General features: G+C 35.9%; 1 protein-coding gene across 1 annotated transcript in view; it reads left to right on the forward strand.

Moving 5' to 3' along the window:
* Positions 1-1,889: 1,889 nt before the first annotated feature.
* Positions 1,890-16,638, forward strand: part of CSTF3 (cleavage stimulation factor subunit 3) — a 69,995-nt gene continuing 55,246 nt past the window's right edge. The window contains exons 1-3 of the mRNA XM_067749483.1: positions 1,890-2,098; positions 15,516-15,617; positions 15,740-15,835. Coding sequence (XP_067605584.1) covers positions 2,072-2,098; positions 15,516-15,617; positions 15,740-15,835 — 225 coding nt within the window. The 5' untranslated portion in view covers positions 1,890-2,071. The remainder of the gene's footprint in view (positions 2,099-15,515; positions 15,618-15,739; positions 15,836-16,638) is intronic.

Here is a 16,638-nt window from a genome sequence, read left to right on the forward strand (position 1 = left end):
TACGTGGTAACTGCTTAGTTAAGGTGGAAAAGGCATTAACTTTGTACAATTAGATATTCTGCGAGAGATAAAGCGCACGTGCACAAAAGAGCACAATTCACGTAACTTTTACCAGTTTGTTGTTATAATTGTTCTATTTTATTATTGTTGTTAATCTTCTATTGTTCATAATTTATAAATTAAACTATGATAACATAGGTATGTACAGGAAAAAATAGTATATATAGGGTTTGGTACTACCCCCTGTTTCAGGCATCCACTGGGGGTCTTGGAACATAGGATAAGGGAGTTACAGAGGATAAGAGAGAGGGAGGGATTACAGTGTTTAACTAGTCCTCTATTGTTGGATGGTGCAATAAACATCTGTAATATACACCCTTTGCTCATGTGTCTGATTTCTTGGAAGTGTAAGAATTCAGGCTGTAAAATGTAAAATAGATAGCTAGTGGGAAGGAGCCACACAGCACAGGGAGATAAGCTCAGTGCTTTGTGACCACCTAGAGGGGTGGGAAGGACACATAAGAGGGAGGAGATACGGGGGATATATGTTTATGTATAGCTGATTCACTTTGTTATACAGCAGAAACTAACACACCATTGTAAAGCAATTATACTCCAATAAAGATGTTAAACAACAAAAAAAAGAATTCAGGCTGTGGAAAGGGCAGAGGTGGAAATATGAGCAGAGGCATGGGAGACTGAAAAGAATAAGGAGTGTATGGGAAAGGCTGAATAGTTTACTTTGGACCATTGGCCACTGTAGACGATAGGGTGTTATAAGTCTTATGATGATGCTTGAAGGTAAAAGAGTTTGAGAAGACCTGCTCTCACTTAATCTTGGACTATGCCAAGTACAGTTCCAAGCACTTTTACATGTATAACTTATTTAAATTGCAGGTACTGGGAATTCCCTGGCGGTCCCGTGGTTAGGACTCCACACACTGCTGAGAGTGCAGGTTTCATCCCTGATGGGGGAACTCAGATCCTGCAAGCCTCGTGAAGCGGTAAGAAAAAAGCAGGTATTGGGCTTCCCTGGTGGCGGAGTGGTTGAGAGTCTGCCTGCTGATGCAGAGGACACGGGTTCGTGCCCTGGTCCGGGAAGATCCCACATGCCGCGGAGCGGCTAGGCCCATGAGCCATGGCCGCTGAGCCTGCGAGTCCGGAGCCTGTGCTCCGCAACGGGAGAGGCCACAACAGTGAGAGGCCCGCGTACAGCAAAAAAAAAAAAGCAGGTATTATTATTACTCGTAATTATAGGCAAGGAAACTGAGGCACAGAGATGTTTAATTGCCCACGGTTACCCATCTAGCGAGAGATGACGCCAGGTTTCAAATGAATGCAGGCTGGCTCCAGAGCCGAAGCGCTATTATCAAGAACCATGGTGGGATGCTGAGCTTAAAACCTGGGCCTTACTCACTTCAAACCTTAGACACATGAGTAAACAGTGACGGATAAATTAAGATGGGCTTGATCTGTCCCTTTAATACCGCAAAAGCGTGAAGAGCATTAGCTGAGACCATAGAAAACTTCATAGATTCCTTATCTCCAAAATATAGGAAGCATTTAACACTTAGCATTGCTCAATAAGATGGCCAGCTTGCCTGAACTGAACCGATTTGCAGACTTCAACAGTGAAGAGGCGCGCTCCACAGGTTGATAATTAAATTCCAAAAGGCGCGCGAGCCTCCGTGGAAAACAGTTTCCCGCCTCCCAGCCGGTTGCAGCTCGCTCAGCAACAGCCTCTCTACTCGAAGGCCGTGACGTCCCGCGCTTGCATTGGGCCCGCCCCCTGGGATCTTTCTGCTTCTGCGCGGTTGAGTAATCGATGATTTTGCTCTCTTAACTCCGCCCTCTGCCCCGGAAGTTAATGCAGAAGCCACACACCCCTCCTTGGCCGGCCCGGGCGCAGCCATTTTAATTCATATCTGAGTGGGCGGTGGCGGTTCTTGTTGGCGGTCTGGCTCCGCAGGGCAGGGGGCAATTTTAGTTGTTTGGGGGTGGTTTTTAGTTTAATTTTTCTTTTGTAGCTTGGCATCGCGGGCCAGTTCGCACGTTCTAGTCGTCTGAGGCCATGTCAGGAGACGGAGCCACGGAGCAGGTGAGGAAGGAGAGTGGTGGGGCCTCGTGGCGACCTCTTCTCTCTCCGTCTCTGTTCGTCCGAGTTCTCCAGCCATGTTCGCTGAGGAGAAATCAAGGGTCTAATGAACCCGAAAGACAGGGTTCAGAAGTACGGTGGTAATGGGGAGCAAGATCTGACTGAGATTTAAAACTTTTTTGGCTTCTCTGTCTTAGGCGTTAAGATGAACAAATATTTGATTTAGACAATAGCCAGGAAGCTACTTCGTCCTGTTTAGATTCATGGGACTTCTCCGGTGAGAGTCCTTCCTTTAATACCATTTTGGTGTTAAGGGGTTAGGAATTGATTGTTTTAACGTGTACTCGCTGTTTTCGAAGAACTTGACAGTGTTCCCTTCACCGCCTTTCCGATATATACTGTACCCAGAAAAAGGTTTGAGAAGTAATTTAAGATGAAACTAACCTGGAGAAATAGACTTTTGCATGAGCGAATGAAGAAGGAAGCAGTTTAGGAGTAAGAGCATCGTTATGCTAAGATTTGGGAATTTTGTGGCTTTCTCCTGCTCCTTCCCTTTCTTCTATCAGCATTTCATTTTCATTTTTCCAACGAAACAAGTAAGTGTAGAATTTGATAAATCGGAAATGAGAAGTATGTTTGGGCCACTGTAAGTAAAAGCATCTGTTTTTTAGTACTGGATATGTGATATCTAAGTATTTTAAAATTCAGATTCTTAATTAAATGATTTGTTTCTTTTGCTCATTATTCAGAATTTTGTAGGATAGTATTTACCTTTGAGTTTGAAAGAGGAAACTGGTGTTTTATGGAAGCTGTCAATTTATTTTTCGTTTCAAGTCTGGTATGTTTAGGTAAATAGTTTTTAAAATGGAGGCTAGCTAGACTGCAGTCTCAATTTCCTGAAATTTCCCATTGCCATAGAAACGAAATACACTTAGGTTTTCGTTTTTGAAGTCCCCAGCTTTTAACGTGGGGGCTGTTCTTGGAGGTTGACAGAGATGAGGCAGAACTGGCGTGTTCCTATTGAATAGGGTGACTGTAAATTTTATTATGTCGGGAAAGTTTGGCTAAACTGAATTTTGTGTTTGCTCGTCGACTGATTTCAGTCCTGAAATTTTCACAGTATTTACATTTTACATGCTGTTAGAATGCCCAAGAATGCCAAGTCTTAAAATCGTTATGTCAAGTCTGTTTTTGTATACCTACCCTTTTTCTGGGCTCATGTTTTGTCACCTGAAAGTAGAGGAGGAGTAATGTACTGAGGTGTTCATTGAAAGCTTCCCGAATTCATTGTTAATTTTTAAATTTATCTAAAATTGTAAACACACTGAAATGTTGCCATGACCTTTCATTTCAGAACTGTGGTGTTTTAAGTGGGAGAGAAGGTGGTAAAAATATAAAGAAAAAAATTTCACCCAAAAGTTTTTATGTGTAAAGTTTAGGACAAGGAAAAGTGCAGTGAACAACTGCAGTACAGTTCTTCACCTAGAATCGACAGTTGTTGAGTGTTTTGCCATATTTGCTTTATCTCCTTGTATATATTTATTTGAAAGTAAGTGACATATTCAGCCCCCCTTATTTCAGCATTCTCTTATACAGTATAAGGCATTATTGCTGTTATATAACCATTATACCATTTCCCACCTAAGAAAATTAATAGCAATACCGTATCATTACTAAAAGTAAGTCCTAAGAATGTGATTCATAGGGTTTTATTATTTTAAAAATCAGAATCTACACTAATATGTATAAAATGGATAACTAATAAGAACCTGCTATGTAAAAAAAATAAATTAAATTAAAAAAAAATCAGAATCTAGTCTAGGTTAGTTGCATCATTTGGTTATGTCTCTTGAATCGTTCTTCTTTTTTCTCCCCTAGGATATTTATTGTCTATTTGAAGAATCCAGAACAGTTCTCTTGCAGAACTTCTCATTTTATGTCTGGGCTTATTTGATTTGTGTTTGTGTGGTGTCATTTAACTTGTCCCCTCATCTTCTGTATTTCCTGAAAATTATGGTTATGTCTAAACTCAGAGCTTTGATAGTATTCAGGTTAAATATTTTTGTGTAGAATACTTTATAACATCACATCAAAAGGCACTTCATGCTAGGTTCCAGTGTTAGTAATGGTTAAGTTTGCTCACTTGGTCAGGGTTAGGGTAATGACTGCTGGATCTCTTCATTGTAAAGGATTATTTTCCCCTTTGCAGTTAGTAATCTGTGGGTTGATAACTGTGTTCCTCAATAACCTTTTATCTAGTTATTTATCATCAATTGATAATCTTTAAATAAATCAGTTGTTTCCTTGAAAGTGGCAAATGGTGGTTTTTAAAAAAATCCTATTCTGTCTCTACTTACTGGCTCATATTTTTTCCTCAAAGATGAAATTCCTTTTTTCTTTTGCCCTCCTTTTAAAAGATTGAGGATAGCTGTGGATTCATGGGGTTTCTCTGTATTTACTATGTTAAAATCAGCTATAACCTTTTCTTTTTCTTTTCTTTTGTTTGTTTTTTAAATGCTTAACTTGTCCTAGCCTTTATGGTGCCTCCTATATGCTATATATTTTTTCCATCAGTCAGTAAGACATGTTTTGACATCTGATGATCAACAGATAGTTATCTTCATATAATCTTTTAAACTCTTTAAAGATACATTTCAAACATGCAAGAAAAAAAGAATAGTATAACGTATGATGTTTCTATCATAGAGCTTCAACTCACAGCAAAACATGTTTTCTCCATACTTTCACTTACTCTCCCCACCTCTATTACTTTGAAGCAAATCGCAGATGCTGTATTATTCAACTTTAACTGAAATGGTAATTAAATGATACCTTAAAAAGTGACATGATCAAAAATAGGAATCAGCTCGTTTGATGTGTAAGGCAACAGTTAATGAAAATTTAGAGGAAAAATGAGATGATGGACAAGGAAAAAAAAGACTAAACAAAACTGAAGAATAATAAGAAAAACATCAAAACCACTCTGAATCATGGATTTGCTTTGGAAAGATGGTAAGGGTGGGATAGAGAAAGAATCCTGTGAGATATGAATTACAGATTTATTTTAGCTGGTTAGCATTGAAACTCAAAAAAAAGTTTTGTTCAGTAAACCTGATAATATCTTAAATTTGTTATTCAAAAATATAGATGGTCCTTTCTTCGTACTGAATCTCTAGACTTGTGCTGTATGAGAGAGGGAAGTGATTGTAGACAAGCAAAATCACAGCTAAGGTTTATTGTGATTTTTTTTTTTTTTTAACTCTTGTAAGGAAGTTCTGTTTTACATTTAGAGGGCTATTTAAATTACCTTGCAGTTTTGGTGCGTATTCTTCTGGAGCTTCGTGTTTACTGTTTTTGTCAGTTTAATGGTGACAAAACCACCTGCATATAGGTTTTGTTAGGTTTTCCCCCTAACAAAAGCACATCTGGTTCCCGTGTGGAATTATGGCTATATTTTTATCGTGTACATTTTTTTTTACTGCTTGATTCAACTTCTGATCTCATTCTTCACTCCATTTTACCTTGTGCATCACCTCTACAGAATTTAATAGGCTATTGGTTAGAGTTTCTCCACTGGGTTTTGAGTTGAAAGGCTGCCTTAGTTATTCACCATTGCACCTTAAAAACCTAGAAACACTGTTTTGATAATTAAAGGTGTTCACTAAATAAATGGATAAATTTTTGCATTCAGGCTATATGTTACAAAATTTTAAAGAATTGTATATTTTGGGAATACAGGTGCTTATAATTATTGTTAATAATTAATACAAAGTAAAATATTTTGGGGCATAAGAGTGAATGGTTTCTCAAGTTTTGTTATATGTATTTGGCCAAGTCAATTCCCATGAACCTTTAAGTCCCTAAAATTCTGTTTCTACACTTTTGTGTTTTAGGAATAAGATTTGAGTTTTCAAACAATTCATAGCCTATTCTAGAATTAGGAAGGCCTAAAGTATAAAAAGAATGATCCTTACTTCGGAAAAATTGCATGACTTGAAGGAGCACAAATTAATTGCCAATAATTCTTAACAAAAGGGGAATTTAGGGCCATAAATAATTGTTTTGCTTTGGGTGAAAAATAAGTTTAGTAAGATATAGAAAATATGAAAAATATGTGTTCGATTATATACTTACTAATGAGGAAAGAAAGATGAAACACTCAATGTTGAAACCTGATTTATTTTGTTGAGTAACCATTAATATCTAGTAGGGCTTAAAGGGAAATAGTGCCAATTTTAAACCCAAGTGGATGTGTGTGGAGGTTAGAAGAGGGAGGGAAAGGCCAAGAATATATGTTATAACAACAGTGTGTTCTTTGGATCCAATTATTCTTATCTGTTGTTAACAAAAGCTTTCTGTAATAGCCTTTCCTACTTTTTCCCCCCTCCTATTTTAAGATACTTAGTATAATAGTTTGGGGCAGGCAAATTTGATTTGATCTTATTGTTAATATTTCTTGAGGAAACTGACTACATAGAATACTCTATTTGGCAGTAATTATTCCTAAGAGAGATTGATCTGTGTTTACAGAAATATTGGTTTTCCGGAGAAGTACAACAGAAGGAGATTGTGTTAGAAGAGATTGCATTCCCTCAGCATTAGGAATACAGAAATTTACATCCTAGGTAGACCTTCCAGAATGGCAAAATCTGTTCAGATGTTTGTACCTATTCAGTGGATGATTGGAAAAAACAGTTCATAGTTTTAAGCTTTTCTGCCATTGTCTCTAAATCTTTATTCCTCTTTAGACAAGACCTAGTTGTGAATTTGAGTCTTTTTGTTTTACTGAACAGTTGGTAATGGTGTGAGAATTGATTTTAAAATAGATTTTAGTTAAACAAATGTTTAAACTATTTTTAGATTAATGGATAGGTTATAATCAGCAGTAAATATTGAATAAAACCAGAAGCGTAAAGCTGTGTCTAATTGTTGTTTTCTAATGTTTCACTTAGTTTATCAAGTGAATTAATATTTTGGCTACTCCTGGTCTAAAGCTGCATTTTTCAAATTCTAAAATATTAAGACTTTTATTTATAGTTTGTAGCTGTTTGTTTCCTGGGGGATGAATAAACAAATTTAATAAGCAAATATGATAAGTATAATTATTTAGACCAATAACCATTAGCCTATTTTTTCTTTAAGTTTTTGAATTGTTTGCATGTTTAGTAGATTTTAGTCTTTGGAAGGTTTGAATGGATTATATACAGGATACATATTCAGATTCATTCACAAAAAACATCTACTAGAGTTTTGTTGCATTGGTAAAGGAACATAGGACTAAGCTGGCGTCCAGTATTAATGTCATCTGTCACATAAAATGCTTAATTCTCTAGGCATATGAATCGACTCAGTTATTACTTGCAGATAGTCTTGCAGAGCGCTACCCTAGTCTACTTTTAACTTTGAAAAAAGACTACCAAGACAGACTTAAGAGTTGGAATGTATGTATTTGCAGTTTTCTTAATGTTTTAACAACAACAACAAAAGGAATGACTTAGGTCTGATTCCACTTTATTTTTGAGGAAACACCACATTTGGAAAAAAATATATTTACAGAACAGATGGATTAGGTGGTGTTTCTCAGAATGGAGTCCATGGTCCATTGCATCACATTCACTTAGGTGCTTTATAAAAGTATAGGTGCCGGGCTTCCCTGGTGGCGCAGTGGTTGAGAGTCCGCCTTCCGATGCAGGGCACACAGGTTCGTGCCCCGGTCCGGGAGGATCCCACATGCCGCGGAGCTGCTGGGCCCGTGAGCCATGGCCGCTGAGCCTGCGCGTCTGGAGCCTGTGCTCCGCAATGGGAGAGGCCGCAGCAGTGAGAGGCCCGCGTACCGCAAAAAAAAAAAAAAAATGTATAGGTGCCTATACCTCAATTTCAGACGTACTATCAATGTAATAGATTCTGTAGGTGACGCTGAGAATCTTCATTGGAAATGAGTATCACATGTGATTTTTATGTAAATGAAAGTTTGCAAATCACTTAGGTTAGGGATTGAAGCTACTTGGACCTTCAAAGTTGGTTTTGAATACATTGATAAAATAAATGGAGAGGGCTTCCCTGGTGGCGCAGTGGTTGAGAGTCTGCCTGCCGATGCAGGGGACACGGGTTTGTTCCCCGGTCCGGGAAGGCCCCGCATGCCGCGGAGCGGCTGGGCCCGTGGGCCATGGCCGCTGAGCCTGCGCGTCCGGAGCCTGGGCTTCGCAACGGGAGAGGCCACAACAGTGAGAGGCCCGTGTACCGCAAAAAAATAATAATAATAATAAATAAATAAATAAATAAATGGAGAAAAACATTGCAGATTATTTGAGGATGGTTAGGCCTTTGATAGTATTTTTACTGATTTTTCTCTCCCTACTATATTTAGTCACTCATTATCCTTAATAGTGGAAAGTACTCATTACAAAACTAGTTTTGAGACTCTTCTCTGCTTGTTCTGTTGCAAAAACCAGCAAAAATCTTGGTCAAAAAGCTAATATAGGTTTACATCCTTTAATTTACTGCATTCCTCCCTGCATACTTTTGATGTTTATCACTTGGTTTAAATTTTCACTGCCCTCTAGTTTAACTTAATTTCCATATGACCTCCAGCATAACACTCTCCCCCATTTACCACAAAAATAGCTGTTTGGAGAAAGAGAAGTACCCTTTTTTTCCTGTCCAGGTTTTACTTCCCTTGTGGAAATGGAAAGAAGGAATTAAATTAGATTATAAATTATTTAATCATTAATATAATAGTGTCTGTCACTTCTCCACACCACACGCCATTAACAACCACCTGATATAAATTAAGCTATCGTATAGAAAGAAAGTGGTTTGCAGCTTAACTCGGTTTCCCAGAGGCTACATGACATATCCACAGTTATACGAAAAGGCTATTAAAAATGTTGCTCCCTTTTCCAACTACATAATTGTAGTTTTGTGGTCTTATACTTCATCAAAAACAATATATTGCAAAAGGTTGAAAGCAGAAGCAGATGTCTTCTATTCAGCCAGACATTAAAGAGATCAGAAAAATGTAAAACAGCGCCATTTTCACTATTTTTTTTAAATTTTGGAAAATATTTTAAAATAGAAGTTTATTTTAAATGAATTAACACATTAAAATCTTTACAGTTTTAATTTTTAGTATGATAATGTTGATTTAACCCCCACATTTTAAAAATAGTCTCTGGGTCCTCATTTTTAAGAGTGCAAAGTGATTCTTTATAAGAAGTTTGAGAACTGTTGAAAGGAGCCTGTGAGACAATGTCATAAGTTCTATTTCTGAGTTAGCTTCACAAAACAAAAGGTTAAATATAGAAAGTAAAAAGACAACCAGGTGAATGGGAGAAAATTTTTGTATATCGTATATCCAATAAAGGACTAGTATATAATATGTAAAGGACTCTTGCAGTGCAATAACAAAAAAGAATTAAAAATGGCAAGCAATCTGAAAAGACCCTTCTCTAAATATATACGAAAGCCAATAAGAACATGAAAAGTGCTGAACTTCATTAGCCACCAGGGAAATAAAGATCAAAACCACAATGAGTTATCACTTTACCTGCTCGGATGGTTATACTCATCAAAAAGATGGATAATAACAAGTGTTGGTGGGGATGTAGAGAAATTGGAGCCCTCACACTGGTGGGACTGTAAAATGGTTCAATCGCTTTGGAAAACAGTCGGCAGTTCTTCAAAATGTTATACAGAGGTTTGCTTTTTGACCTAGCAATTTCACTTCTAGGTATATACCTAAGTAAAAAGAAAACACAAAACGAATTCCACTCAAAAACTGGAAATAATCCAAATGTCCATCAACTGATTAATAATAAAATGTGGGATATCCATGCAATGGAATACTTAGCAATAGAAAGGAAAGTACTGATATATGATAAGCATGAACCTTGCAAACATGCAAAGTGAAAGTCAGAAACAAAACACATTGCATGATATCATTTACATGAAATACCTGCACATCTATAGAAACAAAGTAGATTGGTGGTTGCCTAGGGCTAGGGGGATTGGGAAATGGGATTGCCTGTTAATGGGTACCGGTTTTTATTTAGGGTGATAAAAATGTTTTAAAATTTATTATGATGGTGAATATACTAAATTTAAGCCATTGAATCTTACACTTTAAATGAGTGAATTGTATGGAATGTGATTATGTCTTAATAAAGCCATTATTAAAAATGAAAAAGGTCAAACATGTATAATGTATCCTATCTCCATACTTTAAGCCAGTTGTACACGGGTTATTATTCACATAGAAAAGTTGATATTTTAGCAGTACACTACGACTAGAAAAACAGTTCATAGAACAGGTACTGGAGGTAGTTCCCCAGCAACATTTTCGCCTTATACAAAAAAAAGTCCGTCGTCTACTTCACAATTTTTTCTGATTTTTGTACCCGTTTGAAATAGTATATGTTGGTGTGTATGTGTATACTCCTTACAGTTGTGTTATTTTTCTGGTTTTTAAAATTGTGCAAATCAAAGAAGTTCCCACTGTCCTACTAGTATCATTAAATGTGCATGCCTTGGGAACTGAACTAGTCCAGCTTTTGTTTTGCTCATTTGATTTGGGGCCCATCCTACTCCCCATTATCATCCCCCTGAAGAATGATAATGGGATTACAGATATTCCAAAGACAAAAGCTGGATTTTGATAGCGTTTCTTTATGGTAATGTTTTTGGGACATGTAAGCATGAGACGGCTCTTCTTTTGCTATAACTAAGGAGAGTTCTGACCTCATTCCATTACAAATGGGCACTGAAAACTTGGAACAAGTTTTCTTAAAGTGACCTATTTCTCTGATCTGGCAACAGATTCAGGAAATAATATTACAAGTCCATTCCTTATGGAGACTCAGTCTCCTTGTGGATACTAGAAAACTGTTCAATTTTCATTTGCTTTACAGCAGTGTGGTAACCAGGCCACAAAACAAAAATGTTATGCTCTTGGTTACCCAATTGACTCATAGCTGTGGTGATGGATGACTTTTTATTGTGAGAATTAAATGTGGCCTTTAACTACCAGAGGATACTCTTGGCCATTTTGGTTACCTTCTGTTGTTAATTAATTGATTGAGAATTATCTAAATAGATTGTTTTATGAATATTTAACTACATCCTTGTCCAGAGGAAAACATTTAGGGTTATAAGAGATTCTGTGAAGAGCTGAGCCATAGTTCTGCTGGATTCTAACTGGACTTCGGGCAGATTCATGTAAAATTTAGTTATATTTTTTATTATGAAATGGGGTTATCAGTTGCTTAACGAAGAGTGACAATGCCTAACATAGTAGATGCTCAATAGATGTTTTTTTAATATCTGATCCAACATCCTTTCCATGGGGTTCTTGGGTCCCTGGTAACCTCTTCCCTCAGGTGTCTGTGGATAGAATTTTAGGGGTTCTCTGAACTTGAATGGGCAAAATAAAAGTTTTCACTAATCTCTAACTGAAATTGAGCCTTTCCTTCTATTACGAATGTAGGCAAGAAACCACACTAGTAGCGTTAGCAATAGCTGTGTGACTGGGACAGATGTATTCAAAGTACTGTTGGCACTCATCACTAGACTCGCCACTAGATTTTGTTGTGTTAAGTATTTATTACAATATAAACTTTGTTTAAAAATATTTTGATAATTACATTTCAGTGTAATTGGTTTCCTTTGAAACCCTGCATAGTTTATTTTGTGTATTTAAGAACATATGCCTAGAAAGGCCATAGGCTTCTCTAGATTGCAGGAAGTTTCAGCAGCACACACAAAAAAAGTTTGGAATCCCTAGGGAGCCATAATTTTCAACTGAGGCTGCACATTAGAACCTCCTGGAGAGTTTTTTTTTTTGAGCATCTTTTTAAATTCCCTTTACCCCAGGTGATTCTGATGTGCTGCCAGGGTTGAGAATCACTAAGTGAATGGCTTGTTTTATTTTGTAAGGAGACATTTATACTTGCTGCAATTATGCTGGTCAGATATTAGATGCTATCTTCTGAGTTTCTCTGTTCTTTTGCAGATTATGGCATACGTTATCTAATTTTGGTAGGTTAATTTTCAGCAAGTGGATTTGAGTGATTTGGCCTCCCACCAGACTGCTTTGAAACACTAATTGTTAGCATTGATTAATTTAGCTGATTTTTAATTCCTGATTTAAAGTTCCTGTATCACATTTACTTCTTATTTTACCGTTAACATATTACAGTTGATATCTTACGAATCCTAGTTTATTTTAAAGTATTTTTAAAGTTTGTCAAGAAGTAAACCGTTTGAAAGAAATCTTATTTTGTTGTATCCCAAGTGCCCATTCAGCAATGTCTGGCACACACTAGGCACTGAACAAATATTTCTCAGGTGAACAGTAAAAATTCAAACAGCAGAAGAGTATACAGTGTGTGAAGTACGCTTGTATGTGCTGTGTGTGTCTCCCCATCCACTCCTGTTTTTTTAACCAGCTATTATGGAGATTGTTTGATGTTGCTGTTTATAGAGCTGCATTGCTTTGTTCCTTTTAGTGACTACGGATTCCATAATTTATTTAGCCAGTTCTTTTACACATGATTATTTAAATTATTCCTAGTCTTACACAACAACAAACAGCCACATAGCTGATTACTGTCCTGTGTACATCTTTGTGTACGTGTAGAGTAGGGTAAGTTGTCAGAACTGGAATTCAGGGTCAGATATTCATGTTAAATTTTGGTCAGTACTACTGCTTGTTCCTGCCAACAATTCGAGAATGTCTGTTTCTATTGATATATATCCTTGCCAGTGCAATGTTAATTATAAAACACCTTTGTGGGTGCTTAAAACTTAACCTTCCAATGCAGGGGGTGCAGGTTCAATCCCTGGTCAGGGTGCTAAGGTCCCACGTGCATGGCCCAAAAACCAAAACATAAAACAGAAGCAATATTGTAACAAATTCAATAAAGACTTTAAAAATGGTCCACATATGAAATGAGTAGCGTTGACATATATACACTACCAAATGTAAAATAGATAGCTAGTGGGAAGCAGCTGCATCGCACGTGGAGATCAGGTCAGCGCTTTGTGACCACCTAGAGGGATGGGATAGGGAGGGTGGGAGAGAGACGCAAGAGGGAGGGGATATGGGGATATATGTATACATATAGCTGATTATACAGCAGAAACTAACACAACATTGTAAAGCAGTTATACTCCAGTAAAGATGTTAAAATGGTCCACATCAAAAAAAATCTTTAAAAAAACCCAGAAACACCCTTGATCTCTGTCTTGTGACTTACATTTGTATTGCTTTCGAGTGTTTAAAGTTCATTGTTCTTTTTCTATGAACTGTTCGAATTCTTTGCCCATTTTCTCTTTGAGTTTCTGATCTTTTAGTGACTGGACTTTATATTAATAAATTTAATACTTTGCCATGTGTGTTGAGGGTATTTTTTAAGTTCGTCTTTTCACTGTCATTGTGATACTTTTCCCATGCACAAATGTAAATAAACTTTAAGAATTAAGTTTACTCTTTTCAGAGGCTTTTAAAGAGCCTTCCTGGGCAAAGATACATTTCACTATATTTTCCAATGGTTCTTGTGTTTTTGTTTTTAATGTTTAAATCTTGATCTATCTGAAATTAATTTGGTAGAAAGGGTAAAATAGGAATTCAACTTTATTTTGATAGATACAGTTATTCTAGCACCATGCATTGAATAACCCAACATTCCGATTTGAAATGCCACCTTTATTATTTGCTGATTTTCCATATATCCTCTTTTTGAACCATTCTGATCTGGTGATTTATCACCATTGCAGTACTCTTTATTTGTCATTTTATGTTCTAATATGTGGGTGGGACCAGTGGTCCTCCTTTATTAAACTTTTCCAGTTTTAGTTTCTAAACTAAAGTAGTTTAAGCAAGCTACTTACAAAGCTCTTGTGTATTAGTTGAATATCCTAATTTTGATACAAAATTATATTAGTCTTTTAAAACATGGTTTTCTTTCCAAATAAATGTATACTTATCAGTGGTGGAAACTGATTTATTCCAAAGAAAAGTATACTTCTTCCAGGTAATTTTTTTCCCCTAGACACATGACTTGAAAATTTTTTTCCCAACTGCTATTTTGACAGAATTGCTTGGTGAAATATTAATTGCCACTAAGGGGAAAAAAAAAAGGAAAAAGAAAGGTATTAGGGGCAATGCTTCCCTCTCTATCCCCTCTTGAATGTTACTGATATTTATTGCCATACTGTGGATTTCAAGAAGTCCTACAAAAAAGGTAAAACCAAACTTAGTACAGATTAACATTTATCTTAATTTTTTGAGTATCACTTTCTTTTTGTGGCACACAGTAGTATTCTGAACAACAGTTTGAGAAGTAATACTTGTATTTATGCCTCAGGTCCTAGCTTCTCTTTTAGGTATTAATTTTTTAAGATTATATTTCTATAAGAAAAATAAAACTACCTTATTAAAGAGTTTAGAAAATATTAAAAGAAGGGGGGGGAAGTCACCTGTACTTCTACCACCTATCACCCAGACATGACTACTAAATATTCTAGTACAATCTTTTCAATCTGTTTTATTGTGGATTTCTTTTATAGTTTTCATTATGCTGTATATACACTTTGTAAATCATGCTTTTAAAACTTTCATATCAAAAATAAAATTTCCGTGTCATTTCTTGCTTTTTCTTTGTGGTTCAGGATAAATTCTGTATAGCAGTGTTTCTCAGTGTTTCTCAGTTGGTCCAGGGACCCTGTGGGTTCCCAAGACTTTCAGAGGACCTGTGAGTTCATACTGTTTCATAATAGATTTAAGACATTATTTGCGTTTTTCACTGTTAATCTCATGAGTCTACAGTGGAATTTTTACATGAGTTGATATTGCAGAAGGTTGAATGCAGAAGCAGATAAGAAAATCCAGCTGTATTTTGAAGTCTGACGTTATATAGATTTGCAAATATATGTAACATGATCTCGCTGAATTTTTAAAGTTATTTTTCATTAAAATGTTAACATGTAAATAATTTTATTGTTATTTGTACACGAATAAATATCTAACATTTTTCTCAGTTTCATTTCTAATATGGTAAATCCTGAAATAACCCACATGAACAAAAGCTCTTTGGTATACTCAAGGGTATAAATAAAAGGGGTCCTGAGAATACAAAGTTTGAGAACTGCTGCTCTGTATTATTTCATGTAAAAGATGGGTTTATTTAAGTTTTAAAAATGTTTTTTAAAAGTATGTGTTCACTTGATTTTGTTATTATGCAAGAGATTTATGATAAGATAGTATATATAGATTATAGGAAACACAGGCCTCTTTTATAAGAGGACATTTTTATGCTTTGTACTGTGATACTGCATCTGGGGGCTGATATGTTGTGCTTGAATTAAATTAGGCCTGAGATTTTTAAAACAGTAACTTCAGTTCATTGTTTTTTTTTCTCCCTAGGCAGCTGAGTATGTCCCAGAGAAAGTGAAGAAAGCCGAAAAGAAATTAGAAGAGAATCCCTATGACCTTGACGCTTGGAGCATTCTCATTCGAGAGGCACAGGTTTAGTGATATAGGATTACATTTCCTTCTCTATGGGTCCAATCACACTACTTGGTTCTGCAGTAAATAATACATTTATAATCCTAACATTGTAAATGCTGTTTATTGGTTTTCAATTTTAGAATCAACCTATAGACAAAGCACGGAAGACTTATGAACGCCTTGTTGCCCAGTTCCCCAGTTCTGGCAGATTCTGGAAACTGTACATTGAAGCAGAGGTTAATATTTTATTTTATTTTTTCTTATATAGCTTTTGATGGGAATTGCAACATACACTATAGTGATAGAAAACAAATTAGGAACATAGATAGCACAACTAGGACAAGGAGGATTTAAAATGTCTCTTGCCTTTATTTTGTAAAATAGGTATGAAGGAGTAATTAAAATGAATTTTTGAAATTTCGGTCTTTACAAGCTGATGATTGTTGCATTTTGGAGTTGCAACAACATTAAAACAGTTTCAATGGTATTGGAGTGCTTTAGCCTTTTATTTACTTGTCATGTGTCAATTTATTGCCTCCTGTGTCATTTATTTAGAACTCATTTTTCTTTTTATTCCTATTTACAAACTAATATGAACGGTATTATAAGAAAATACAGAAATGTTAACTTAGTTTCATAGGGTATTTTGAGTGTCTCTGGTTAAATGAAACCTTTAGGTGAAAAATTATTTTCGATTTTAATTTTGTGAAAATGCATGGTTTGTCAATAAATGTAAGCACTTCAATAATTTTAAAAAACGTTTTTCTATAGGATAAAGTTTACATTATACAGGAATAAGCTAATACGAACTCAAACCTATGTAATCATAATTTACCCAATGATACTTTTTGTTTTTTTTCTTTCTAACTCTCTTGAAATTTGAAGTCAGGCATGTTTATTTTAAAGAGTAAAGGCCCCATTCTTGGTTATGATTAGAAGGGAAATGTTCATTTTTGAAGACCGGAATTAGCAATCCAGATGATAATAAAGTGTGACTGTATCGATAACAGTTGGCACCAAGTAGTCATTTTTCAGGTGA

This window comes from Pseudorca crassidens, chromosome 9, assembly GCF_039906515.1.
Source record: "Pseudorca crassidens isolate mPseCra1 chromosome 9, mPseCra1.hap1, whole genome shotgun sequence".
Classification (NCBI taxonomy): Eukaryota; Metazoa; Chordata; class Mammalia; order Artiodactyla; family Delphinidae; genus Pseudorca; species Pseudorca crassidens.